This window comes from Gopherus flavomarginatus, chromosome 1 (genome assembly GCF_025201925.1).
Source record: "Gopherus flavomarginatus isolate rGopFla2 chromosome 1, rGopFla2.mat.asm, whole genome shotgun sequence".
Taxonomy (NCBI): Eukaryota; Metazoa; Chordata; order Testudines; family Testudinidae; genus Gopherus; species Gopherus flavomarginatus.
In genome coordinates this window covers 333,175,592-333,203,439 of record NC_066617.1, presented here as the reverse complement: position 1 = coordinate 333,203,439, position 27,848 = coordinate 333,175,592, and the positions used below count along the sequence as shown (strand labels likewise).

Genomic DNA, 27,848 nt, shown 5'->3' with positions numbered 1-27,848 from the left:
TAAAACTGCTAATATGCAAGTTTACCAAGTGAATTGCAAAATTCCTTAGTAAAGGTGGGCAGTCTTAACTCTTCCCTCTTATTATATGCATTATAATACTCTTTAATTACATTATCATATCTGATCTTTCCATAAATGCCTCACTTACAGATTTTTGAGGGTGCACAATAAATGAGGCAGGGATGCAACATTTAGAAATAACTTTAAAAGTGAAAGGTGCACAGTAAAATTCCTATGGCATACAAAAATGAAGTCTCTAGGCAGACTAAATTAAACTTTAAATGTGTTAAACATCAATTCGTCTATTTTCACGAATTATTTTAACCTTTAATTGCTTCATTCAATACATGCTGTTCATCATATGCTCTAAAGGCCAAATTATGTTCAGATACTCTAGTGTAATAAATGTAATCCCACTGACTACATTCAGTAGATTGAAGCATGCTCCAGAACCCTCAAGCTTGGTTAGCACTAGACATTCATTTTAGTATTGCTGCATCCCTCAGGGATGTGAGTTTTTCACACCCCTGAGAGATGTCACTATACTGACTTAACTCCTGGTGTTGACCAATGCTAGGTCAATGGAAGAATTCTTTCATTGACCGAGCTACTGCCTTTTGGGGAGGTGAAGTACCTACACCGGCAGGAGAACCCCTCCTGTCATTGTAGTCAGGGGTGGGCAAACTACGGCCCGCGGGCTGGATGCAGCCCACCAGCCCTTGAGTCCCCGCTGGGGCTTGCACTCTTGTGGCACTCCAGCTGGGAGCAGGGTTGGGGGCCATTCCACCTGGCTCCTGGAAGCTGCGGCATGGCCCCCCTCCAGCTCCTGCGCACTCCAATGGCCCCCTCAGGCGCTCTAATAGGAACCCAGTGCCTGTGGACAGGGCAGTGTGTAGAGCAGGAGTCGGCAACCTTTCGGAAGTGCTGTGCTGAGTCTTTATTCACTCTACTTTAAGGTTTCGTGTGCCAGTGATACATTTTAATGTTTTTAGAAGGTCTCTTTCTATAAGTCTATAATATATAACTAAACTATTGTTGTATGTAAAATAAATAAAGCTTTAAAAATGTTTAAGAAGCTCCATTTAAAATTAAATTAAAATGCAGAGCCCCTGGACTGGTGACCAGGACCCGGGCAGTGTGAGTGCCATTGAAAATCGGCACGTGTTCCGCCTTTGGCACGCGTGCCATAGGTTGCCTACCCCTGGTGTAGAGCCTCCTGGCCCTATCTCCGCATAGGAACCAGAGAAGGGACATGCTGCTGCTTCTGGGAGCCACTTAAAGTAAGCACCTCCTGGAGTTTGCACCCCATAGCCTCTCCCTGCTCCCTAACCCCCTGCCCCGGCCCTGATCTCCCTCCAGCTCTCCGAACCCTTTGATCCCAGCCCGGAGCACCCTTCTGCACCTCAGACCTCTCCACCCCAGAGCCCGCACCCCCAGCTGGAGCTTCTACCTCCACCAGCCCGGAGCCCCCTCACACACACTGAAGTGATTTCTGGGCCCACCCCAGAGCCCACATCCCCTGCCAGAGCCCTCAGCCCCTCCTGCACCCCAACCCTAATTTTATGAGCATTCAAGGCCCGCCATACAACTTATGTTCCCATTCTATTCGTCAAAAAAAGTTTGCCGACCCCTGGTGTAGGTTGTCTCCCCACTGGAGCGCTAGAATGGTGCAGCTGCGCTCCTGCAGCATTTTAAGAGCAGATACACCCTTAGTGTGCAACACCAGTGACTGCATGGCAGGCTAGATGCTGTAGATTTGCACCCCAGCGTGCTGTGCACTAAGACTTCATGTAGACAAACCCTATTTCTGTATTTTCTCTGTTGTAATTTCAAAAAGAAGCTAGAATTGAAGCACTTTTAGTTCTCTGGAACTCTGGTATGTATTGTTCAGTGCACTAATATCAAAAAATCTTTGACAAAGTTCATCACAAGAATCTGTAAGGAAATTAAGTATTAAATAAAGTACTGTCTTATTAGGCTATGTCTATATTACGTCACTTACAGTGGCACAGCTGCTCTGATGCAGCTATACTGCCATAATGAAGACACTCTCCTATCAGCTTAATAAATCCTGCCTCCAGGAAAGGCAGTAGCTATGTTAGTGGGGGAAGCTCTCCTGCTGACATAGCGCTATCTAATCCGGGGTTTAGGTCAATATAATTTACATTGCTTATAGGGTGTGGATTATTCATACCTCCGAGTGATGTAATTTGTAGTGTTGATATAGCCTTAGACGCTGACTTGTATAGAAAACAAATGGGAATAAATGGTCATTGTTCACAGTGTAGAAGATTAAGTGGGATGTAGCAAAGTTGTGTACTAAGTCTTGTGTTTAATATCTTAAGGATCTGCAAAAGGGGGTGAACAGTGAGATGCAGAGCTTGCAGACGACAAATTTATTTAGAATAGTCAAGAGGAGCAAAATTTCTTTCGAAACTTCGCTCTCCAAAATTGTTGGAAAACAATGTAATTTTTGAGAACCACTGTTCACTTTCCCTCAAAAGAAACAGAATCCTCTTGCATCTAAAGTGATTTAATCCAGAGCCTTTTTGGTTAGTGAAATTGTCTCATGTCATGGATGTTCTGACATGGAACGTACTTAATAAAAAATTAAAATATGGTAATATAATTAATACCAATCGACATGGTCTTATGGAAAATGATCGTCAGACAGATTTGATATTGTGTTTTGGTGAGATTGGTTGATTGTGGTAACCACATTAACAGAATATGCTTTAACTTCTGTAAGACATCTGACTTATTCTGCATGATAGTCTGATTTTTAAAAAAGTTTACACTCTATAAAATCAATGTAGCACATATTAAATAGATTAAAACTTGGTTAAAAAGATTTCAAAATAACTAAATGAGGACTTATCTAGTGGGGGTATTTCTAGCAGGATGCTCCAGGAATCTGTTCTTAGCCCAATGCTATTCAATATTTCTTTCGATGATCTGAAAGAAAGAAAAAAGAAATAAGAAAATCTCTGCTGTCAGAATTTGCAGAGAATATAAATTGGTGGAATGGTAAATATCAGTGGAGACAGGTCTCTTGGTAAGGTGCGCTCATTTGACCAGCATATTTTTTTAATACAACCAAATGAAAAGTAATACATCCAAGAACAAAGAATATAGGTTACATTTACAGTCCCCCATCCTTTATCCTGGAATGCAGTGACACTGAAGAGACGTTGGGACATGGTGTTGATAACCCATTGAACATGAGTTCACAGTGATGTGGTGTACTTGATGGCTAGTATGATCTTGGGTGTTCAATTGAGAATTTTGAATAGGAGTCGGGAGATATTACCTCAGTATATTAGTGAGACTATTATTGGAATACTGTGTCCATTTCTAGTATCTGCACTCCAAAAAGGATGTTGACTAATTGGAAAATGTTTGGAGAACTACTAAAAGAATATGTGGTCTGGAAAACAGTCTTATAGTGAGAGACATAAGATGGCTAATCTTTTTCCTCCAGGAGGAGATTGAGATGACTTAATCATGTTTTAAGTGCTTTTATGAAGAAGAGATTTCTCTCAGTAGATAGATCTTCAGTCTTGCAGGAAAAAATCATAATGGGATCCACTGGTTGCAGGCTGAAGTGAGACAAATTCAGATTCAAAATAAGATGCAATTTTTTAGTGAGGGAACCACTTGAACAACTTGCTTAGGGATGTGCTTAGACAGTTTGACATCCTTAAATCAAGACGGGATGTGACTTGAATGCAAAACCCTGTTGTAGTACAGTTTTTGTTTTAAGCATTGCAGCTTTTTCACTATATTAGAAGGTGGTGCTGGTTGCAAATATAGCACAGTTATTTGCTTATCAGTTTTGTGTTTGAATTTATGATGTTACTATAATAAGGAGGTATGTTAGTATGGCCCTGCACTTTCCTGTTTTGGCAAGGATAAACATTTAAGTGTGTGTGGGGGGAAATCTCTAAAATCTGAGATTCTCCTAACAATTAGGAAACTAAGAAAAAAAATGAGAAACGTCTATTTTAGCACGATAACACTATAAAATGGGAAGAAAGTAAAGAATTAATATTTAAATAAAATAAATCATGACCTTTAAAATCTTTTAAAACTTATTTTAAGGCTCTCAAGTGATTACAAAAATGAATTGCGCTCTGTTAACAATAGAATACCATTTATTTTAAACATTTTTGGATGTTTACTACATTTTCAAATATATTAATTTCAATTACAACACAGAATACAAAGTGTACACGGCTCACTTTATTTTATTACAAATATTTGCACTGTAAAAAAATACAATTGTATTTTTCAGTTGATCTCATATAAGTACTGTAGTGCAATCTCTTTATCATGAAAATTGAACTTACAAATGTAGAATTATGTACCAAAACTGCATTCAAAAATAAAACAGTGTAAAACTTTAGAGCCTACAATTCCACTCAGTCCTACTTTTTGGTCAGCCAATCACTCAGACAAACAAGGATGGTTACAATTTGCAGGAGATAATGCTGCCTGCTGCTTGTTTACAATGTCATCTGAAAGTGAGAACAGGCGTTCATATGGCACTGTTGTAGCTGGTGTTGCAAGATATTTGTGCCAGATATGCTGAACATTCACATGCCTTTCATGCTTCAGCCATCATTCCAGAGGACACGCTTCCATGCTGATGATGCTCATTAAAAAAATAATGCATCAATTAAATGTGACTGTATTCCTTAGGGGGAGAATTGTAAGTCTCTTGCTCTGTTTTACCCGCACTCTGCATATATTTCATGTTATAGCATTCTTGGAGGATGACCCAGCACATATCTGGCATGTAAATACCTTGCAATGCCAGCTACTAAAGTGCCATGTGAACACCAGTTCTCATTTTCAGGTGACATTGTAAATAAGAAGCAGGCAGCAGTATCTCCCATCAATGTAAAGAAACTTAGCGATTGGCAGAATAAGAAGTAGGACCGAGTGGACTTGTAAGCTATTAAATTTTACACTGTTGTGTTTTTGAGTGCAGTTATGTAACAAAAAAAAATCTGCATTTGTAAGTTACAGTTTCACAATAAAGAGAATGTGCTTCAGTACTTGTATGAGGTGAATTGAAAAACACTATTTTATCATTTTTACAGTGCATATATTTGATACACAAAATAATATAAAGTGAGCATTGTGCACTTTGTGTTCTGTGTTGTAATTGGAATCAATATTGAAAATGTAGGAAAACATCCACAAATATTTCATAAATCTCAGCTGGTATTCTTAGATTTCAGAGTAGCAGCCGTGTTAGGCTGTATCAGCAAAAAGAACAGGAGTACTTGTGGCACCTTAGAGACTAACAAATTTATTTGAGCTTAAGCATTTGTGGGCTATAGCATCTGATGAAGGGGGCTGTAACCAATGAAAGCTTATGCTCAAATAAATTTGTTAGTCTCTAAGGTGCCACAAGTACTCCTGTTCTTTTAGTTGATATTCTATTGTTATAAGTGTGATTAATCACTATTTTTTTAAACATGATTTCTTTTAGTTAATCATGTGAGTTAACTACAATTAATTGACAGCCCTAATTTATTTTTATTTTTTTACTCCACCATGCTCTTCAGTTCAAGTGATTCTGGGCACATGTATGCCGCAGTGTCAAGCCAGGAAAGGAAAAAACTGAGTTCTTGTAGCAGACTTCATTTTTGTGAAGTTGAGTAGTCGATATGTGTATCTCATCCAAATATATCCTGATCTAGGAAAGTGATTTGTTCATCACTGTGTAATACGAAATTGCTAAATGTGTTTGGAGAAGCAGCAAAGAACTTTGGGCAAAACGAAATGGTTAACAGAAGTTTAGTGAACTGTAAGAAATAAGTCTTATACTCACTGTACTTAACGTCTTTTGTGTAATACTTCAAACTATGAGAACATGTTTGCATGAATGATTATAGCAAAACACGGCTCCTCTCACTTTTTAGGAATTAACATTTTCATCATATAAAATGACAGACTAAACCATTATACGTTGAGGTTCACAAGAGCACGTTGATACTGTAGAAACCCCCTCCCCCCCATAAACTCTTGTTTATTAAGTACTTTTTGCTCTCACAGGGTAAAATTCTGTACAAAGTGCGGTGGAAAGGATATACCTCAGATGATGATACCTGGGAACCAGAGGTTCATCTGGAAGACTGTAAAGAAGTGCTGCTTGAATTCAGAAAAAAAATTGTGGATAATAAGCCTAAGCCCGTTAAGAAGGACATACAGGTATGTCTGCTTTCCCCTCACCTTCCATTAAAGACGTCTTTCCCTTTTTAGGCCTTTTTTTCTGGTATTAAATGTTCCATGGAGTTGTGTGCAGACTCTAAAATATAATCAAAATTTCTTTGTAGTAGAGGCCTTTATTATTGTGATGACCACTGCTTGCTTGCTTAGGAGTTACTATTAATGAAAGCTTGGGTAAGATTACAAAAATCTCTTAAATTAGGGAAAAAATGCCGTAAGTGCCCTTTTTGGCCAGCCTTGTGAGGTCCTTACATTTAATTTGATGGCATTTCTCTGTATGTAACGTGATAACTTGTGAACCTAGCATCCGATCAATTCCAAAGTTATTGGGAACGTGCAAGGCATCAGTGGCCAGAACCTTATTGATTTTTTGGGGAAACTGGAAAACTGAAAGGTGAGAAATGGAAACCCTACCATCAGATTACTACAATCATTGTTTCAGGCACCTCTGCAATTGTATATAGTTCAAGCAGCTAGTTGATGACATCAGTTAATGCCTTGTGGCATAAAAATACTCCTGTTTGGCTTCTTAATATAGTTTAATATGTTGATGCCCTGAATGACTAATCACCCAGATAAATTGGAAGTGTCTGGCGTAAGGGAAAGGAACTGGGGAGAAGGAGGTGACATAAGGGTGCACACAGCTCCTGTCATAGGTGGTGGAGAATGGGGAACCTGGGAAGGGGGGGGCCATATAGCTCTTGCCATGGTGGGGGGAGAGAAACTAGCACTGGGGCATGCAAAACCCATGGCAGCAGGGAGATTGTGGAGCGTTGCACTGAATCCCTGAAAAAGAAGCGGAATGGGAGAGTGCAACACAAAGAACTTGTAGGAGAGGATGGACGGAACCTCTGGTTTGTGCAATAAGCTCAGCCTATACAAGAAATGAAGCGTATGACCTGCTAGTATAGTTATCTTTTCTCCTAGAACAGTCATAAAAATCATTTTTTTCTGCATTTCATGTAAAATTGGCTTTTCTGTTGTTAGTTTGAAAACATTCCTAAACACTTAAGTTTTGATGGGTATATTTTGCATCTGAACATGTAATCTTCTTTTAAAGCCTGCTGTAGGTTTGCATGCTTTCCTGCTGGTTTTGATATCCTTACACTGTAAGACTAGAGTAGGGGTTGGCAACTTTTCAGAAGTGGTGTGCCAAGTCTTCATTTATTCGTGGCAATTTTAAGGTTTCGTGTGCCTGTAATACATTTTCCATATACAGGGGCCGGTAGATGGAACCCCGGACTGGCAGCGGGATGAGTGGGGTCCCAGCCGCCAGCCCTGCTCAGCCTGCTGCCTGCCCAGGGTTCCATCCATCAAAGCTGGCAGTGGGCTGAGCAGGGCTGGCGGCAGGGACCCCAGGCCAGCAGCAGCGTGCCACGGTAAATTGGCTCGTGTGCTACCTTTGGCATGCGTGCCATAGGTTGCCAACCCCTGGATTAGAGATTCATTTTGTATATTGGAATGCTTACTTCTCAGTCCATATTGTGAAACAAGGTTAACTAGATTTCTAAATATTTACATAGATTGATAAAGCAGTTATCTTCTGAAAGGTAGAATTACAGATAGGAACTGTTCTTCTCATTAAAAGTAACAGTTGTGTCTATACCAGTGGAATAATTGTAGGCAAAGAATGCAGAATCTGTTATCAGTCTTACCACCATTTTCTTCTGTCTCTTGTAGACTAAGCTTCTGCAGGGAGGGCAGCAGGAATGGAGACCATTATGGATAGTCTTTTTAATTTAAAGCACTGCTCTGATTTGCTCTTTTTTTTTAACCTCAGCCTTGCTATTATTGTTTGTCTTAGACAGTTTTCCGCATCAGACAGGGAATGAATGTACCTTACCCAGATTCATCTCAAAGTTTAATTTTAAGCCTAATTGGGGCTAGTTAAATGGTAAAGGGCCAGTCTAATCAACATTCAGCAGGCAGTTAAATGGAAATCTTTTTACCGTCCCCACACCCAAACCCTATTCTCTTCCAGTGAGAACTCTTTGCTCACTCATTCTTTTGAAGTAGTGCTTTCCCTCCTTGCCTTGTTTGGATGTTCTTTGCCCAGTAATCCCTGGGATTTTTTCTTTGTTCATGCTTAATTTATATTAAGTGCAATGGATGATGGGCACATGAGTTTTTAAGAGGCTCTTATAGGATATGTCTACATTGCAGTAAACCCTGCAGCTGGCCCATTTTGCTTGACTTGGACTCATGGAGTTCAAGTTGCAAGGCTATAAAATTGCAGTGTAGATGCTCAGGCTGGAGCCTCAGCTCTGGGATCCTCTTCCTCCTTGCTGGGCTCCAGCCCACACCCAGACATCTACACTGCAATTTTATAGCCTTGGGACCTGAGCCCCGCAAGCCCAAGTCAGCTGATTCAGGCCAGCCCTGTCTGTTTCATGGCAGTGTGGACATACCCATGTGCTTTAAAATAACCTACAACAGGTTTCTTTGGAATCTTGTGCCTTACGTCTGGAGAATCAGTAGATCACCTTTGCAATATCAAGTTAATTAGACCATGTCTACATTATGGGTGCTACAGTGGCACAGCTGCAGCTATGCCACTGTAGCGTTGTAATATAGACACTTTCTACATTGACGAGGTTTTCCCCAGGGGAGGAAATCCACCTCCCCAAGAAGTGGTAGCTAAACTGATGGAAAAATTCTTCTGTCAAGCTAGTCATTTCTACACTGGCGGTTAGGTCAGTCTAAACTTTAAGTGTAGACCAGGACCAACTCTTGAAGCAAGAAAGAGTCCAGAATCAAGTTTATGCTCTATTTTGCTGCTCAACATAGCTGCCCAGATACATCCTGTCTGTTTTTATTTTATTATTTTTCCTCCGTGTGCCTGTTGATGCCACTTCTAGAGGTAGTAGCTTGAGTAAGGGCTTGTCTACACAAATAATTTGTTCATAGCAAACAGGGGTGTGAATTTCCCGTGCACTTTTCTGCCAGGGACTATCTGTCCCTGTGGACTCTGCTGGCATGCATTAAGTTTGTTAATGCACTTTGATCTAGTTCTATTTCAAAGAGGACTTAGTAATGGTCAGCTAAAATGGGAATAACCACTACAAACTGCAGATGTTTAAATATTTGAAATCTTGCACTACCCTGGGTTTGGGCACTATGGATTTAAGCATCTATAACACTGTTGTGCACTGAAGTACATAAATAATAAAGTTTAATTGGGAAAGGAGGAAAGAAATGTTTTCTGTTTTTCTTCATTTTATAGAAGCTGTCTTTAAATGACGACTTATTTGAGGCAGAATCTGACAGTGACTTGCAAAGTGAAGCAAAAGAAGACACATCACCAAAGAAGAAGAAGAAAAAATCAAAAGATGGCGAAGATAGGAGCCCAGATGATCTGAAAAAGAAAAAATCAAAGTCTGCAAAATTCAAAGAGAAACCCAGACTGGAATGTGAAAACTCCTCAGATAGTTTGATTTTAGATTCAAAACCAAAGAAAAGAACTTCAGAAACCAAGGAAGATTCGAAAGATCCTAAGAAACAGAAGAAAGAAGATTCTAAAGAAATCAAGAAAAAGAAGGGAGAAATTAAAGATTTAAAGACAAAATGTAAAGAGGATTCTAAAGAAAATAAAAAATTGCGAAAGGAAAAACATGGTGACCTTCAGTTTGATTCCGAGTCAAGCACCTTAGATGATTCATTTTCTCAAGCAGCTGACAATGAAAATTCAGACTTATGTTCTGAGGGTAGAGAGGAGAAACAAAAGATAAAAAGTGGAAAAGAGAAATCTGAACAGGAAATTGTTATGAAGGATTTCATTGCTGACAGGCAGCCAGATGGGTCAGCAAGTACTGAAGAGGACAGCATTGAGCTTAAGGTTAAAAGAAAAAAGAAGAAACTTAAAAAGGCTGAAGATTACAAAGAGGAAAGTAGAAGAGTGGAAACAAAGGACACCTATTTGGAGAAGAAAAATATGCACAAAAAACAAAAAGCTCAAGAAAAGGCGAAAGCTTCTGCAGAGTTAGACAAAGTTTCACCTACACCTGCTCTAGTCCAAAAAAGTTTGAAATTGTGCACTGATGAAAAAGGACGCAAGTCAACTGATTCAGTTGGGGAGGTAAGCAGTGTTATGAAATTTGAAAAACAAAGTTTAAATCAGACAAATATTATGCCAGGGACATACTTCAGACACCTCAAAAGTCTACTGTTTCTGATCACAAAGACAAAAATGTAATTGGGAGAATTAATGAGGATAAAATGAAAGAGAGAGCCCACTGCACAATCTGTAGGGGAGACTCTGTTTGAAAAAATTTCCTTGTATACTGAACATAAGAAAGAAGGGAGCATGTTAGGAGAGAAGCGTGTCTCTAAATGTGATCTGAATGTGGAGGACATGTCAAAGGAAAGGCAGTTTATCAAAGGTAATCCTAAAACTGTTCAAAAAGTAAGTATTGTATATTAAATTAGGTTGTCTTTTTCTTCTGTTTAGTCTTCAGTGGAGTATAAATCTCTCCGTAGATGCTGACTTAATGAGTTGCTGGGGCATGCTCGAACCCCTGCTCTGCCCCAGGTCCTGTGCCCACTCCACCCCTTCCTCCAAGCTCCCACTCTGCTTCTTCCTGTCCCTGCCATGCCCTCACTCCACCTCTTCCCCTGCCTCTTCCTGCCCCCTCCCCCACAGCTGATCTGCAGCAGGAAGGAGTGGGAGGAGCTGATTGACAGGGCCGCTGGGGGGAGAAGGCACGACCTGCAGTGCTGCCAGCGGGTGCTGAGCACTCACTGTTTATTTTTGGAGGGTTTTCCAGCCCCAGAGCACCCATCAGGGCCAGCTTTAGGATGTGTGGGGCCCAATTCGAAGACCTGCCACCGAAATGCTGCCGAAGACGACAGCAGCGATTGAGTTGCTGCTGAAGATAGCGGCGCAATTCAGCGGCAGCTCAATCGGCCGCCACTGTTTCCAGCGGCACTTTGGCAGAGGGTGAGGGGCCCAATTCCCAGGAATCAGGGGAATTGCCCTAAAGCCAGCCCTGGCACTCTTGGAGTTAGCGCCTATGAATCTCTCCGCTTCCTGTTTTCAGTTGTTTGAAATCTAACCAGTTCTCATTCTAAATAACCCTTGTACTGTCTGTTTTAGCCACTTGTCTGTTACCTTGCATCTCTGACCATCTTCGGTTTGGCATTCTTCCCTTTATTTTATAGTAAGGCATTCAGCCACCTAGTGAGTGTCCAGTCATTATCACGCTATGACGTGTTCTTATATGGTATGGCTAACATAGACTCATAGACTCTAGGACTGGAAGGGACCTCGAGAGATCATCGAGTCCAGTCCCCTGCCCTCATGGCAGGACCAAATATGCCATCTCTGTGTTTTTAAGTATACCATTACTGTAATTTGTGTATTTTGGTATCTAACTAGGAATTGGAATCCTGAAATCACTTATAAACATGAGTCTCCCAAATAGACGTGCAGGAGGCTTGTCTTGTTAGAGTTTCTTTTTGGTTGTTTTTAGATAGAATGTAGACAATATAGAATAAAAATCTGAAATTAAGCATTTAAGACACATACTCTTCAGATTAATCTAAAAAGATTTCTGAAGCAGTTTGTGTTTCTTTGATTTGAAATACTATTATGTTCCTCACTGAGCACAAGATTATATTTTAAGGAGGATCTGGGGTAGAAAAGGTAAAGAATAAGCATACAGTATTGGTAAAACTAAAATGGCCTTCTGTAAAAAATGCTGTTGAACAATGTAATGTTGTTTTAGCTGCCTGAGACCACTGTATTGCTCCTTGCAGTTTGTGCCCATGGCAACTTGCATTCTGATTGTAGCAAAAATTACTGACAAAACTCCTCAAAAGTAACATTCTTTTCAGTGATCAGTGGCAAATGTGTCTGTATCATTAGTTTCAGCTGTGGTACTCTAATCAAGGTTATTTCATACATCCCCTGAGTACCTTTGAGTGGGCAAATCAGCTTCAAAAAGAGAATATAAATATCAAATGTAGATACTATCTTCAGAGGAAGAAAACAAAAGTGGAACTAGAGAAACAGAAACCATGTCCATGCTAGAGTTTAATGATTGTGATAGCCATTCTAAACATGGTTAAGCCAAGCAAATTGGATGGGGCATAGCCCTATTTAAAATATTGTGGGTTGTTGGTTTTTGGTTTTTTTCGTTAGCCTCTGTTTTTCCTAGTCCTGTAAGCAGTTGCCTAAACATTGTTAAAGCCTGAGATCCTCTTCATGCTAGCTGACTTAAGTGTTAAACCTTGTGTAAAACTTTTTCAGCAAATAGTTCAGATCTAGAAAGTGTTCAGACAAAAGTAAGAGAGACAAGGTGGGTGAGGTAATATCTTTTATTGGCCCAACTTCTGTTGGTGAAAGAAAGAAGCTTATTCTCATCAACAGAAGTTGGTCCTATCAAAGAGATTACCTCACCCACCTTGTGTCCCAAATATCCCGGGAATGACATGGCTATAACTATACAGCATTCAGACAAAAGTTATGCAGGCTGTCAGAAATAAACTTAAGCAAACAAGGTCTGTCTAAACAAGGAATTTGGATGTTTTTCAGAACAAGTCCTCTCTGAACAAACATTGAAAACAAAACTCGTAGACAAGAAAGCATAATTGAGTCTGTCAGTATTTTTGTCTGATCTAAATTAGTACATCACTGTTCTCAGCAGCAGATCAAGAAGATTTGTCAGCAAAGGGTCAGTATCTTTTTGTAGTCAGGGCTAAAAAGAAAGTAGGTAAAAGGAGACTTGGTAGAACTGAGAGGAAAATGGAAGAGAACCCCCAAATGGAGTTGCTGTCTTTTTCCAGGCACTTATGTAGGAAATTCAAGTTCTTGGATATTTAACTTGAGATCACTTAGCACAAAGTATAAACATATACAAACAGTAAGTTTGCAGTGTGACTAGCAGTGTGTTATACTTACTGATCTAAGTAATCTGACGATTTAGAAGTTCTAGAACAATAATGAGAAATGATCATATGTTTGAAAAAGTATTCAGTTCCTAAAAATCTTTTAAAAGCCACTGCATTTGTATTACTGGAAACCCTTAAATCCCACCATTTGTACCTTCTGCAGAATCTAAAGGCCTGTTTGTCCCTTACATCAGGGGTGGGGAACTTACGGCCCACGGGCCAAATCTTTCCCACTGCTTAATTTCATCCAGCCCGCAGCAAGTCTCCACGCAGTGCCATTAAAAGTCCACTTGTCTCCATGTAGCTCCTGGAAGCGGCTGGCCTTTCCCTGCAGCCCTTAGGTGGAGAGGCAATCAGGGAAGTTCCGTGTGCTACCCCCCCCCCTCCCCGGCACTGGCTCTGCAGCTCCTATTGGCCAGGAACCATGGCCAATGGGAGCTGCGGGGGCAGTGCCTGCAGACACGGGCACCACTCAGAGCTGCCTGGCCACGCCTCTGCCTAGGGGCTGGACATGCTGGTTGCTTCTGGGAGCAGCGCAGAGCCTGCGCAGACAGGAAGCCTGCCTTAGTCCCACTGCTCTGCCAACCAGGAGCTGCCTGAGGTAAGCGCTACCTGGCTGGAGCCTGCATCTCCCACCCTCTGCCCCATGTCAGAAACCCCTCCCACACTCTAATTCCCTGCCAGACCCCTTGCCCCAACCCCTTGCCCCAGCCCTGAGCCCGTTTCCACACTCCAAACCCCTTGGCCATAGCCCGGATCCCCTTCCTGCACCCAGAACCCCTCATTTCTGGCCCCACCTCAGAGCCTAAGAGAAGCCCTGAGCCACCTTCTCCCCCGCCCTGGGGTTGTGTCAGGCCCATGACTGATTTTTTTTTTTTTTCTTTTTCCTGTGGGTCAGTGGCCCCTGATAGAAAAAAGATTCCCCACCCTGCTGTACGTGGACTACTCCTGCATAGTAGACAAGGAGTGGCAAGATTTTCATAGTTACATTTCCACTACATGGTTCCCTTGGGGACAGGGTTTGCCACTGCTTAAACGGATCACTGTTCAGTGTACCTTTTCTGGATCTTTGTATTCCTGGTAGCATGACTCATATCTCTGTTGTCCTTTCAGGAAGTCTTCCAGGTTTGAGAGGGGTAAAAGAGAGTGGGCAATACCCTGCCCCCTCCCACAGGATAGACCATGCCATAATGGATTTAGATTTTTTTTTTTTGAGCCAGTTCCTGCCTCCCTCCCCCCTGTCAGTGGCAATCTCTGTTGCTGCACACACCCCAATCTGATTTGAAGCACCCTGAGCTGGTGAATGGTACATTCCTTTATTAGATTATTTTTTACTTGTGATTTCTGTCAAGCTCTTTTTTGATGGATATTCAATTAAGAATGTACAAAACCAGCATTTTAAATTTTTATGTAAAAAAATCTACCTTAAATGTGCTAGTTACATAAGAAAAATGTGATTTATTAAACAAAGGAAATATGATCTGTAGTTAGTGAATTGAATTGTTTGTTTCTAGTCACCATGTTCTTCAAGATTTTACAAGTAGTAGGAATCTCATCTCACACCAGGTTTTTTTTTTTAATTCATAGATTGGAAAAGGGAAACAAACTTCATTTTCAACTCTCAATTGGTTTCTTAACTCTGAATGAACTGGAAGTCATTGAACAGAACTAGTTGAATAAACTGAAATGCAGAAAATATTCTTTTTCGACCTGCAGAAGAGAGTATTGCTATCAAAAGCTGGTGTAATACTTCAGCAGACTCTGATTCCAGGGGCTTAGCCAGTGACTTTCACCAGTTCATTGTTTTGATTGTCTTTAAAACTTGGCAGAAAAATGTACTGCTTATATTTTTTGTAATTAAATAGATTGATATCCTATGTTAAAGCCTATATGTATCTGTTTCAAGTTTAATTTTTAAAAATTAAATGTTGGTTTATTTTTTAAAATATAAAAATAAACCTACATTTCTTTTTAAAAACTAAAATGAAATCTGACTTTTAAATTTTTAAGTATTTTTATCCATCGGCACATCAAGATGTGAATGTTTTCATTGAGTAATAGCAAGATCTTTTTATCTGTGGCTTCCATCACACTTTCTGCTCGCTACAATTTGTCCTAATTTTAGACATATCGCAAGAGGGGAAACCGTAAGCTCTTTGAAACGGACTTTGTGTATCTTTTGTGCTAGAAAAGCACCTAGCATACCTGGGGTATTGAAAAAACAAGAAATGTGGATGCTTCTAGTTTCTAGTCTCTTCCATTATAAAGTCGTCATAGTATAATTCACTGTCATGCTAATATGTCCTTATTCTGTCCTTGTGCATGTTCAAACTCTGCTGCTTAAAGCATTGATTGAATAGTTCTAATTTTGGTGGTAATTTTATCATGTGAACAGCTGTTCAATAGGAACTGGACTAAGGGCACTAAACCCCTTTTATGTAAGTTTGTGTACAGATCAGATGACTTTTCTTTTATTCACTAGCAACCTTGTCTGGATTTTAAATTAGCAAGTCAAGTGTGAAAGGCTTTGTTTCCCACTATAAGTCACCTGTGCTGTTCACTCTCCATTTTATTATCACCCTGCTCTCCACACTAATCTAATTACTAATGTTAGTGATGACTCTGGCAGAGAAATGCAGAACTCTGGTTCTTGGCAGTTGAAAACTGGTCATTTCACTTTAATATAGTATAGCACTTTAATTTTATCTTTTGCCTTCAGTACCAGGAAAAGGAAGTAAAGAAAAATGAAATAAAAGAAAAACCTCAGAAACGATATGACTCCGAAAAGGAAGAAAAAGGCAGAAAAGAACAGAAGGGATTAAAAAGTAAGTTATAATCAAGGCTTTTGCACAGTTAGAGAGAACAAAGAGCTTTTAGATCAATGGTCACCAACTGGTTAATTGCAATCGACTGGTCAATCCTAGAGCCCGCAAGAAGGTATTTCTCTGAGTACGGCACCCCCAGCCTCAGGAGGGGAGGCAAAGCTGCTGGCACTGATTGCCTATGCGCATTCAGCAGGAAGCTCTGTGGTGGGGGATTAAAACAATCGGCTAACCAGCTACCAAGGGGAGTTGGGGCTGGTGCTTGTGTGCATTGAGGAGAAAGCGCTTTCTTGGCTGGGAGCATAGACGGAGTAAGACAACAGCCCAGACCATCCCCTTTACAGGGCTTGTGGTCAAGCAAACAACCTCCACCAAGCCCCATGGCACGCCTGCCCACACAGGCTTTTCCCCTGGGCCACCTGCCTGCGGGGCATCCGTCCTACATACCAGGGGACAATGAGGGGGGAAAATGCAAAGCCCTGCTTCCCACAAGCCCTACAGGGGGTTTCTCCTTTGCCTGGGTGCTTGCTGAGGAAGGAAGGCGGTCGGGAGGAAGCAGAGAGCGCTGACTTCATTCTCTCTCTGAAGTTGGGGAGCCTGCATGAAGCGCTGGTCAGATTTGAGCTCTTGGCCCTGACAGATGAATGCAAAGCAACAACCAAGTTCGAGGGCCGTTTCATTGAAAGTTGTTGGGTTTAGTTCTCTGTTAAATTTACTGAAACTTTATTTCTTCTTTGCACGTTGAACTGGGGTAGAGACAGGCTCCAGCATGACCAATTTTATCCCCCCAAAGTACAGAGGTGCACTCTTCCTCTTTCCTAATAACCAGGATATGCCATAACTCATGCCACCTTTGGTTGCAAGTGCAGAATTGGGGAAAAAAGAAAAGGAAAAACAAAAAGCTTATCGTGTGTGGCGTGCATGTCTACTGCTCAGAAGTGTCAGACTATAGTTGTAGCTAGCGCTCTCCTCTTTTCTCTTTTTATAATTAAAAAGTACATACCTAGCTAGCATTAACAATGAATGACGAACCTGGGCCATCTAAAAAGAAACCGAAAACTTGCAACTTACATTTGGAATGGAAAAATGAATCTGTTTGCAACAGCGAAAGATAAGTGCATAGGTCTTCCATGTCACACAAGTATATCGATAAATAAAAAGGAGAATTTAGAAAGGCATCACAAAACAATGCATAGCAAATTTAAGGACAGTTTCCCCAGCGTGCTCCGTACAAAGAAAGTTAATGAATTGAAGTCTGTTTTGAAAGTTCAACAGTCATGTTTTACTAAACCAGCAGCAAAAGGGGAGGCCTCTACTGAAGCATCATTCTGTGCTTGCTATCTGCTGGCAAAACACAAATTGTTTACAGATGGAGAAGTATTTAAAAAGGCAGTGACTATGGCAGCGGACTCCTTATTTAAAGATTTCAAAAACAAAGGAAAAAATATCACTTGGGGCTTCCAGAGTAGCAGGATGGGTGGAATTTTTGTCCAAAGACATCTTTCAGCGACTACAGGAGGATTTGAATAACTGTGAATGCTTTTCACTGCAGTTTGATGAATTGGTTGACATGACTGGCACAGCCCAGGTAGTTGTTTTTGTTCAAATGGTTTTTAAGGATGCGATAACTAAAGAGGACCTTCTGACTGCTTTGCCTCTTAAAGAAAGAACAAGAGGTGATAATATCTACAACGAATTCAAAAAGTACATGCTTGAGAAAATTATTCCAATCAAGAAACTTGTTTCAGTCACAACGGATGGTGCACCTGCCATGCTTAGCGCATATGCTGGCTTTGTTGCATTTTGCAGAAATGATCCAGATTTTCCTTCATTTGTGAATTACCACTGTATAATCTGCCAGCAAGCACTAGTGCGTAAAGTTATGGACTTCTCACGTGTAATGAAAATAATTGTCAGAATTATAAACTTGATTGGAGCAAGAGCCTTCCAGCAGTGCCTGTTTAAATCTTTACTTGACGAAGTAGATGCTGCTTATGGTGAGCTGATCCTCCATGCAGATGTGAGGTGGTTAAGCAGGGGGAAAATCCTGCACAGATTTTTGGATCTAATGCCTGAAATCATCACTCTTCTAAAATCAAGGAACGAAGTGTGCAGTAAGATGTCATACTGTGCATGGCTGCTAGACGTCGGGTTCCGTACTGACATAACATCCAAATTGAATGAGCAGAACTGCAGGGAAAGGACATTGACTTCTCACATATGATCAGTGTGGTGAATGCATTCAAATTGAAATTGGGTCTGTGGTTCTTCTAGTTAAAGAATAAAATGCTGCAGCACTTCCCGAATCTGGGGAAAATACTAGAAAAAATTGAAGACTAAGAAAAATGGTTCCACCCAGAAAAGTTCTGTGCACAGCTGACCAAATTATCGGAGGAATTCAACAGGCGATTTCAAGAAATAGACATGATGGCACCAATTGTAATGTGTATCTCAAATCCATTCCTTCCAGCAGACATTGGTAGGTTGGCTGGAACATTCTATCAGGTGTTTGATTTACAAAGTAGTGGAATTGATATGGAGATAATTACCATGCAAAGTGACATTGAGGTAAAAGCCAGATCAAGGGACAGCAATTTTGGGGGATGCGTAAACCATCTATTGTCTTGTGCTTTAAAAGTGAAAGCTTGCTTTGGTTCCACCTATCTGTGTGAGATGGCATTCTCATAAATTAAGATTATCAAGTCCAAGTATTGCACCCGCCTCACAGATGAACATCTGCAGGACTATATCCGACCTAGCTATTTCAAATTACAACTCTAATTTCAAGACACTGGTAGATAATGTGCATTCACAAGTTTCACACTGAGACTCAATAATCAGGGAAAAATGTATAATTATGTATATTAAGCAATTGAGCTCCGCTTTATATAGCATAATAAACTGTTATTTCTATATTTTCTTTGAGGTAAATCCTGGGTTGTACTTAAATTCAGAAGGTGATCTTGTGCTTAAAAAGGTTGGAGACCACTGTTTTAGGTCAATAAAGCCTATCCAGTCCTGCAGAGTAGACTATAGTCCCACTATAGAATGCACATGAGAATTTACACATGTTATACTTAATCTTAGCTTCATTCCACCTTTTAGTACTTCAGTTCTGCTGGCTTTTCAAGAAGTAAAAGTAACTCCATGACTTAATTGGTGGTTTTGTAATTTCTTTATTTCACTTTCTAGATTTTTTTTACATCCTGTACTCTAAATCTTAAAACACATTTGATTTTAATGTTCAGCTGTATCTTCTCCACCTTGAATTGCAGATTCTTCTCTTCCCCTCTAGGAGTGTCAACCATGTTTGCATATCATACTCTTAGTAATAAACTGTGTGTGCTTATTTCATGTTTTAATATTAGCTATTCCAGGAGTTGTCCAACTTGTAGATGTACCCGTTGAACGTTACGGGAATGTTTACTGAGCTTTCTGTAATGATTGCTTTCTTGATGGCTGCTACTGCAGTCAAGAGTATGAGTAAGTTGATGGCTCATGTGCTGTAGCTCAAAGATAAGTTGGTGGCTCTGAAGCATCATAGAAAATTCTTGCTCAGCCTGGTGACAGATTTTCATTTAAAGCAGTATAATAGACTGGTGGTGATGTCAGGTCTACTTTGCTTAGTAAAACTAAATAAAAATGTGTTCTGAAATTATGGTTAATATTTTTGGGCCACCAAGCCTGGCAGTGGCTGCCTGCCATAACTCTTAATACCAGCTAGGTTGAGAGAAATACCCATGGATCCTTTCTTTAAAAAGATTAAGGTTCATGTCTTGAATTTAGACTTATCCTATTTTACCCTATATAGAATCATAGAAGTGTAGGATTGCAAGATCTTGAGAGGTCTTCTAGTCCAGTCCTCTGCATACAAGACAGGGCTAAGTTATTATCTAACCATCCCTGGCAGGTATTTATCTAACCTGCTCCTAAAAACCTCGAATGAAGACGACTTCCCAGGCAGTTTATTTCTGTGCTTAACTACCCTGACAGGAAGTGTTTCCTAATGTCCAGTCTAAATGTCCTTTGCTGCAATTTAAGAACATAAAACCAGCAATACTGGGTCAGACCCAGCATCCAACTAGCCCAGTATCCTATCTTCCAGTGGCCAATGCCAGATGCTTCAGAGGAAATGAACAGAACAGGTAATCATCAAGTGATCTAACCCCTGTCGCCAATTCACCACTTCTGGCAAACAGAGGCTAGGGACACCATCTCTGCCCATCCTGGCTAATAGCCATTGATGGACCTATCCTCCATGAACTTAGCTAGTCATTTTTTAACCTTGCTATAGTCTTGGCCTTCATAACATCCTTTGACAAATAATTCCGCAGGCTGACTGTGCATTGTGTGAAGAAATACTTCCTTTTGTTTGTTTAAAACCTGCTGCCTATTAATTTCATTTGGTAAACCCCCAGTTCTTGGTGTTATGAAAAGTGTAAATAACACTATTTACTTTTTCCACACCAGTCAGGATATTATAGACCTCTTATCATATCCCCCCCTTAGCTGTCTCTTTTCTAAGCTGAAAAATCCCAGTCTTTTTAATCTCTCATATGGAAGCTGTTCCGTATCCCTAATAATTTTTGTTGCCCTTTTCTGTATCTATTCCAACTCCAATATATCTTTTTTTTTTTTTTTTTTTTGAGATGGGCGACCAGATTTGTATGCTGTATTGAAGATGTGGGCACAGCATAGATTATAGAGACACAATATGATATTTTCTGTCTCATTATTTATCCCTTTTCCTAATGAGTCTTAACATTCTCTTCTCTTTTTTGATGGGTGAGTGGATTGAGCGGGAACAATGAGTGGATGTTTTCAGAGAACTATCCACGATGACTCCATAATCTTTCTTGAGCGGTAACAGTTGATTTAGACCTCATAATTTTATATGTATAGTTGGGATTGTTTTCTGATGTGTATTACTTTGCATTTATCAACATTGAATTTCATCTGCCATTTTGAGGCCCAGTCACCCAGTTTTGTGAGAGCTTATTGTAGAACTTTGCAGTCTGCTTGGGACTTATCTATCTTGAGTAGTTTTGTGTCAACTGCAAATTTTGCCATCTCACTGTTTACCCCTTTTCCCCAGATCATTTATAAATGTTTAATAGTACTGACCCCAGTACATACCCCATGGGGGCACTGCTGTTTACCTCTCTCCATTCTGAGACCTGACCATTTATTCCTACTCTTTGTTTCCTATTTTTTAACCGGTTACTGATCCATGAGAGGACCTTCCTTCTTATCCCATAACAGCTTACTTTGCTTAAGAACCTTTGGTGAGGGACCTTGTCAAAGGTTTTCTGAAAATCTAAGTATACTATATCCACTGAATCACTCTTGTCCACATACAGTTCTTTGAAGGGGTTAACAAGTAGTAGATTGAGATAATTTTGCTTTACAAAAACCATGCTGACTCTTCCCCTAATAAATTGTGTTCATCTGTGTGTTTGAAACTAATAATTCTGTTCTTTGCTATAATCGATTTGCCCGGTTCTGAAGTCAGGCTTATTGGCCTGTAACTGCCAGGATCACCTCTCGATCCCTTTTTAAAAATTGGCATTACATTAGTTATCCTCAAGTCAGCCGGTACAGAAGCTGATTTAAATGATAGGTTACATAGTACAGTTAGCAGTTCTGCAATTTGATCTCTGAGGGACAGAAGCTCCTTGCACCAAATGCACATATATGCCACCCTCTAAGTAGGTCCATTTCTTTCTGTCCTATCCTATGAGGTTAACAAAAACAGTTTTTCTTCAAGTGCTTGCATACGTCCTTTCCAGTGTAGATGTTTGCGTGCCCCAAATACAGTTGCTGGGGGCCTGCAGCTTAGGACTGCTAACCAGCAGGTGCTGCTGGACAGATATGACTTCAATATGGAGTACCACATGTTGAAGTCCAAGGAAGCCAGACTGGAGTTCTCCTCCCTGGTGGAGGAGGGGAAATCCACTACAAAGGTTTCCCTGCAAGCAGCCCTTGATGCAGCAGATGTGGCGGTCAGGTCCATAGCATCTGTGGTAGCCATGTAAAAGTGCATGGCTTCAGTCTTCCGGCCTTCCACAGGAGGTTCATCATACCCTCCAGAACCTACCCTTTGAGAAGACCGATACAAAGCTTCGCTGTCTGAAAGACTCCAGAGCAACCCTTAAGTCCCTGGGTTTGTATACCCCTGCGACATTGAGGAATCACATCAGATTGAAGCAGCCATCCTGGTTTTTTGACCCTCCCACCCACAGAGGAAACTGAGCAGGGACTTCAGGCATAGGCCACCACTCCCCCTCCACTTCAGTCTGCCCCTTGCAAACACTTGGGCAGTCCTAAGTCGTTTTCACGGGACGCTCAAGGAGATTGTACCAGGTTAAGTTTCCGGATCCTGTTTCCCCTTTTGTTTATGGACTATTTGTCCCACTTCAAGTGTACTGGTCCCATAAAACTACGGACCGTTGGGTGCTGAACATGGTGGAAGTGGGATATACCATCCAATTCAGTTCTACCACCCCACATTCCCAGTCCCTCTTCAGGGACCTCTCTCATGAGCAGCTTCTGGTCTGTGACATTCAGTTACTCCTTTGGATGGGAGCCATGGAAGACGTTCCACAGGATCTAAAGAGAAAAGCAATTTACTCCCATTATGTCCTAGTTCTCCAGCTCAAGAATCCCCAGTTATCATTTGGAGAATTGACAGATTGGGGGTGGGGACAGGGATGGGACAGAACTATGGGTTCTGTAGTTTCTGCATCTGAGTGTTGCTCTGTTAAGAATTCTGAAAGTGTGCTCCACACCTCATCCCTCTCAGATTTTGGACAGCACTTCAGATTCTTAAACCTTGGGTTAAATCTGCTGTGGAAGTGTTCTTAAAATGAACAACATGTGCTGGGTCATCATCCGAGACTGTTTATAACATGAAATATGTATCATAATGCAGGTAAAACAGAACAGGAGACATACAGTTCTCCCTCAAGGAGTTCAGTCACAAATTTCATTGATTTTTTTTTTTTTTTAAATAAGCATCAGCAGCACAGAAGCATGTCCTCTGGAATGGTGGCTGAAGCATGAAGGGGCATATGAACTTCTAGCATATCTCTCATGTAAATACTTTGCAATGTCGGCTAAAAAAGTGCCATCCAAATGCCTGGTCTCACTTTCAGGTGACATTGTAAATAAAAAGCAGACAGCATTATCTCCTGTAAATGTAAACAAATTTGTTTGTCTTAGTGATTGGCTGAACAGGAAGTAGGACTGTGTGGACTTGTAGGCTCTAAAGTTTTACATTATTTTGTTTTTGAATGCAGTTATGTAACAAAAATAATCTAAATTTGTAAGTTACACTTTCATGATAAAGAAATTGCACTACAGTACTTGTATGAGGTGAATTGAAAGCAAATACTCACCAGCAACTACACACCACACCACAGAAACACTAATTCAGGAACCAATCCCTGTAACAAACCCTGTTGCCTACTCTGTCCCCATATCTATTCTAGTGACAGCATCAGAGGATCTAACCACATGAGCCACATCATCAGGGGCTCATTCACCTGCACATCTACTAATATGATATATGCCATTATGTGCCAGCAATACCCCTCTGTCATGTACATTGGCCAAACCAAACAGTCTGTACGTAAAAGAATAAAGGGACACAAATCAGACATCATGAATGGTAACACACAAAAGCCAGTAGGAGAACACTTGAATCTCCCTGGACATTCTATAACAGATTTAAAAGTAACCATCCTTCAACAAAAAAAGTTCAAAAACAGACTTCAATGAGAAATTGGAGCGCTACAATTCATTTGCCAATTTACCACCATTAATTTGGGCTTGAATACGGACTGGGAGTGGTTGGCTTACTGGAAAAGCAATTTTCCCTCTCTTGTTATTGACACCTCCTCATCAGTTATTGGGGGTGGACCACATCCACCCTGACTGAATTGGCCTTAACGCTGGTTCTCCACTTGTAAGGTAACTCCCTTCTCTTCATGTGTCCCTTCTCTTCATGGGGGGAGGGATAGCTCAGTGGTTTGAGCATTGGCCTGCTAAACTCAGGGTTGAGTTCAATCCCTGAGGGGGCAATTTAGGGATCTGGGGCAAAATCAGTACTTGGTCCTGCTACTGAAGGCAGGGGCTGGACTCAATGACCTTTCAAGGTCCTTCCAGTTCTAGGAGAGAGGATATCTCCATTAATTAAATTAATTAAAATTAAAAAATAATTATTAATTAAATGTCAGTATTTATGCCTGTATCTGTAATTTTCACTCCATGCATCTGAAGTAGTGGGTTTTTTGCTCACGAAAGCTTATGCCCAAATAAATCTATTAGCCTTTAAGGTGCTACCAGACTCCTTGTTATTTTGGGGATACAGACTAACATAGCTACCCCTCTAATTCTTGAAAAATACTATTTCTTTTATCATTTTTATAGTGCAAATATTTGTAATAAAAATAATAAAGTGAGCCTTGTATACTTTGTATTCTGTGTTGTAATAAAAATAATATATTTTGAAAATGTAGAAAAACATCCAAAAAATCTAATACATTTCAATTGGTATTATATTGTTTATCAGTGTAATTAATTGCGATTAATTTTTTTAATCGAGATTAATTTTTTTGAGTTAATCATGTGAGTTAACTGCAATTAATCAATAGTCCTACAAAGAAGCAATATATTTTCATATAATTCTAGTTAAATTAACATTCTAAAGGAACATGAAATTAGGTTTTGAATCTAGTCAGGATTCAGACTTGCATAGGGTAATCACCGGTAAATAATCTTCATTGAATTTGGCTTTTGCACATGCATGAGTGATCTAATTTGTTAACCTGGCTCCAGGCCTTGGTATTGATAACCTCTAGAAGGTAAATAAAAACTTTCTTAAACTCTGACTGTTTCAGCCAACCAGGACCTATTATTTAATAAACTTCTGTGGCTTGCATATGTAGTCAATCCCATTAAACATTTCTCAATTATATTCTAGGTTTGAAGGAGAACAAAAGTGCTTTTGATTTGTTTAATATATCTTCAGAAGAAAAAAATGAATACTCTGAGAATAATCGAAAAAGAGAGGACTCTTCAGTGGACTATAAATTCATAGAAGAATTCAAATCAAAAGAAAATAAACAATTATACAAGGAAAGGAGAAGCACAAGAGATGAGACAGATACCTGGACTTACATTGCTGCAGAAGGTGATCGGGAAGTGGACAATGTATGTCAAATGGAGGAGAATTCTGGTAAGTAGTAAAAACAAATCCACTGAGACTTGCTGTGCAAAAATTGAGCCATACCAAGTTCTACAAAGTTGTATGGCTGTAACTCTCCATTCACATTGCTTCCATCTGAGAAATCTGTTTTTCTCGACTGACACCAAGCACTGGAGTCTTGGCAAAGGATCTAAATATCTAGGGTTCTCTACTAGTCTGTACAGGGATTATAATGTTGTCTAGACCAGTGTTTCTCAAATGTGACCCCCACGACCACTAGGGCCTTTTCTTATGGCCACAGCCTCCTGGCCTGTGACGGGGGCGGAGGGGAGGGCAGTGCGTGCTAAGCAGTGACCCCTCTCCCAGGGCTGCCAGCAGCAGTTGGGCCCTGCCCCGCTCTGGAGACAGAAACACTAGAGGTGTAGGCAGCTGGTGAATTCTCCACTTTCCCTGTGGGTAGGGGAGGCAGGCTTCAGCCATGGGCCTTCGGGCTCCATCCACACAGTGGCAGGCTCTGGTTCAAGCTTTCAGCCCCAGGTTACTGAACACTTGTGCCAATTTGTAATGTAACACAATATTTGGCGTTTTTCCCCCACTGTGGATCATTGCCTCCAGTTTGGCTCTGGAAAAATAAATGTGCAGGATTCTGTGCACATTATACTGCCAGTCAATGCAGAGAGCAGGCAATGATTACATTTTGGTGCTATACAAAACAAGTCACTCGTTTGGGGTTTGTATCATAGATGGCAGGCAGCAAGTCTTGAGTTTGGGCATGGACATGCAGTTAGAATGGCTGACCCTGGAAGACTTTCAGAAGCATTTGGATGGAGAAGATGAGACTCACTCTTCAACAGAACCAATATCGAGTGGTAAGTAATTTTTGGGAAGAGTGGAAAAATTTCTTATCTGCTGTTCTAAAGTGAATATACCAATTGAACGAATTTTCTTTCAGCTCTACTGAGGGATGCTGTTAAAAATGGAGACTATGTTACAGTAAAGATGGCACTTAATTCAAATGAAGAATATAATCTGGATCAAGAGGTAATCTCTGTAAAGAGGAAGTATTGAAGTGAAATTTTGTACAAATCCAGTTTATGGAAGAGAGACCTTACATAGAGCTCTTCAGGTTAAACTGTTCAGATCTGAAATTGGAAAGCAAATATGTGCATAGTTAAATATTACAAATACACTTAAATAGGACCCTAGACTCTAAATTGGCAGGTAAGCAGGAACTAACTTTTAGATATTTGGTTTTTAAATCTGACTAGTTTATATTTAGCATACACACATAGTTGCGGTTTGGGTATTTTGAATGGTTATTGATCTCTCCTCCATTTCCTTTAAGTAAAACAGTCGGTTAACTCTTTGGGGGTTTTGATTCTATTGCAAATGACTATATGCTGTAAAACTTGACAAGTATTTCTAAAATGTATGTACTTCTAAAACATATATAAGCATGAGAAATTGACTTAAATCACTGATTTTCATCATGGTTTAAATCAGCAAGCAGGAAACATTGATTAAATCATGGGTTTTAATCTTGTTTTGCATCTGTACTTTTTAGTTATTTTCCTAAAGAAATATTGATTCATTGGCTGGTATCCATTACAACATGTTGATTTGCAACTAAATACAGCATTTACACTAAATTTGGTAAGTCTTGCTAACCAGGAGGATACATTATATCTATACCAGAGCTAGTGGGAATGATTTGAATGTGGCCTGGTTATAGTGCACTTGCCCCCCCGTCCCCAAGTCCATTTACGTATGTCTTGACTTTTTTTTTTTTTTTTTTTTTAAATGTAGATGACCCATGATGGCATCCCTGAACTGTGCTGAAGCACTGGGCTATCCAAGATTGTAGCACATTTCAGAGACATCCTCATGGTCCAACCTATACTTACATGGAACTGTGTTGTAACTGGATGCCTTTACAGCTGTAGTTAGTGTAAACAGGCTCCATTTGTAGATTTGTGACTGAACAATTGTTGCAGGATTCAAGTGGAATGACGCTAGTGATGCTTGCTGCTGCAGGAGGGCATGATGACCTCCTCCGGCTCCTTATTAGAAAAGGAGCTAAAGTCAACTGTAGGCAGAAAAATGGAACAACTGCATTGATACACGCAGCTGAAAAGGTTAGTTTCCTTTAACAGTATTCCTACGTCTTAGCCTTTACTTTATGTTCAAACTCTCATTGCTCAGCTTGCTGCAGCTAGTTAACGGAAATATTTGTTCCAAATTTGCATCTGCGCCAGCTACTCAGATGGGTTAGTTGACTGCTGTCCTTCAACTGGTATTTTTGAATGTAGTTAATGAAGACAATCTGTTGCAATATGAATGTATGAAAATTGTTAATATCAAACTGCTGCTTGTCAAGACTTACTGACAAAGCAGGTAACATTGATCCTATGTCATAAACAGATAAGTAAGAGTTAATAGAACAGAAGTGCTTCATATCTCTTTGCCTGGAAAGGGTTAACAAGAACAGTGAGCCTGGCTGTCACCTGACCAGAGGACCAATCAGAGGACAGGATACTTTCAAATCTTGAGGGAGGGAAGTTTTTTGTGCTGTGCTGTTAGTTTTGGTGGTTGTTCACTCTGGGGGCTCAGAGGGACCAGATGTGCAACCAGGTTTCTCTCTAATCTTTCCAGTACAGGCTCTTATAAGTTCAGAATAGTGAGTACTAGGT

General features: G+C 40.3%; 1 protein-coding gene across 1 annotated transcript in view; it reads left to right on the top strand.

Annotated features, from left to right (window-relative positions):
- Window positions 1–27,848, top strand: part of MPHOSPH8 (M-phase phosphoprotein 8) — a 47,413-nt gene that overhangs the window by 5,015 nt on the left and 14,550 nt on the right. The window contains exons 2-8 of the mRNA XM_050936428.1: window positions 6,067–6,222; window positions 9,464–10,315; window positions 15,848–15,953; window positions 24,934–25,188; window positions 25,902–26,027; window positions 26,111–26,199; window positions 27,153–27,293. Of these exons, the coding sequence (XP_050792385.1) occupies window positions 6,067–6,222; window positions 9,464–10,315; window positions 15,848–15,953; window positions 24,934–25,188; window positions 25,902–26,027; window positions 26,111–26,199; window positions 27,153–27,293 (1,725 nt within the window). The remainder of the gene's footprint in view (window positions 1–6,066; window positions 6,223–9,463; window positions 10,316–15,847; window positions 15,954–24,933; window positions 25,189–25,901; window positions 26,028–26,110; window positions 26,200–27,152; window positions 27,294–27,848) is intronic.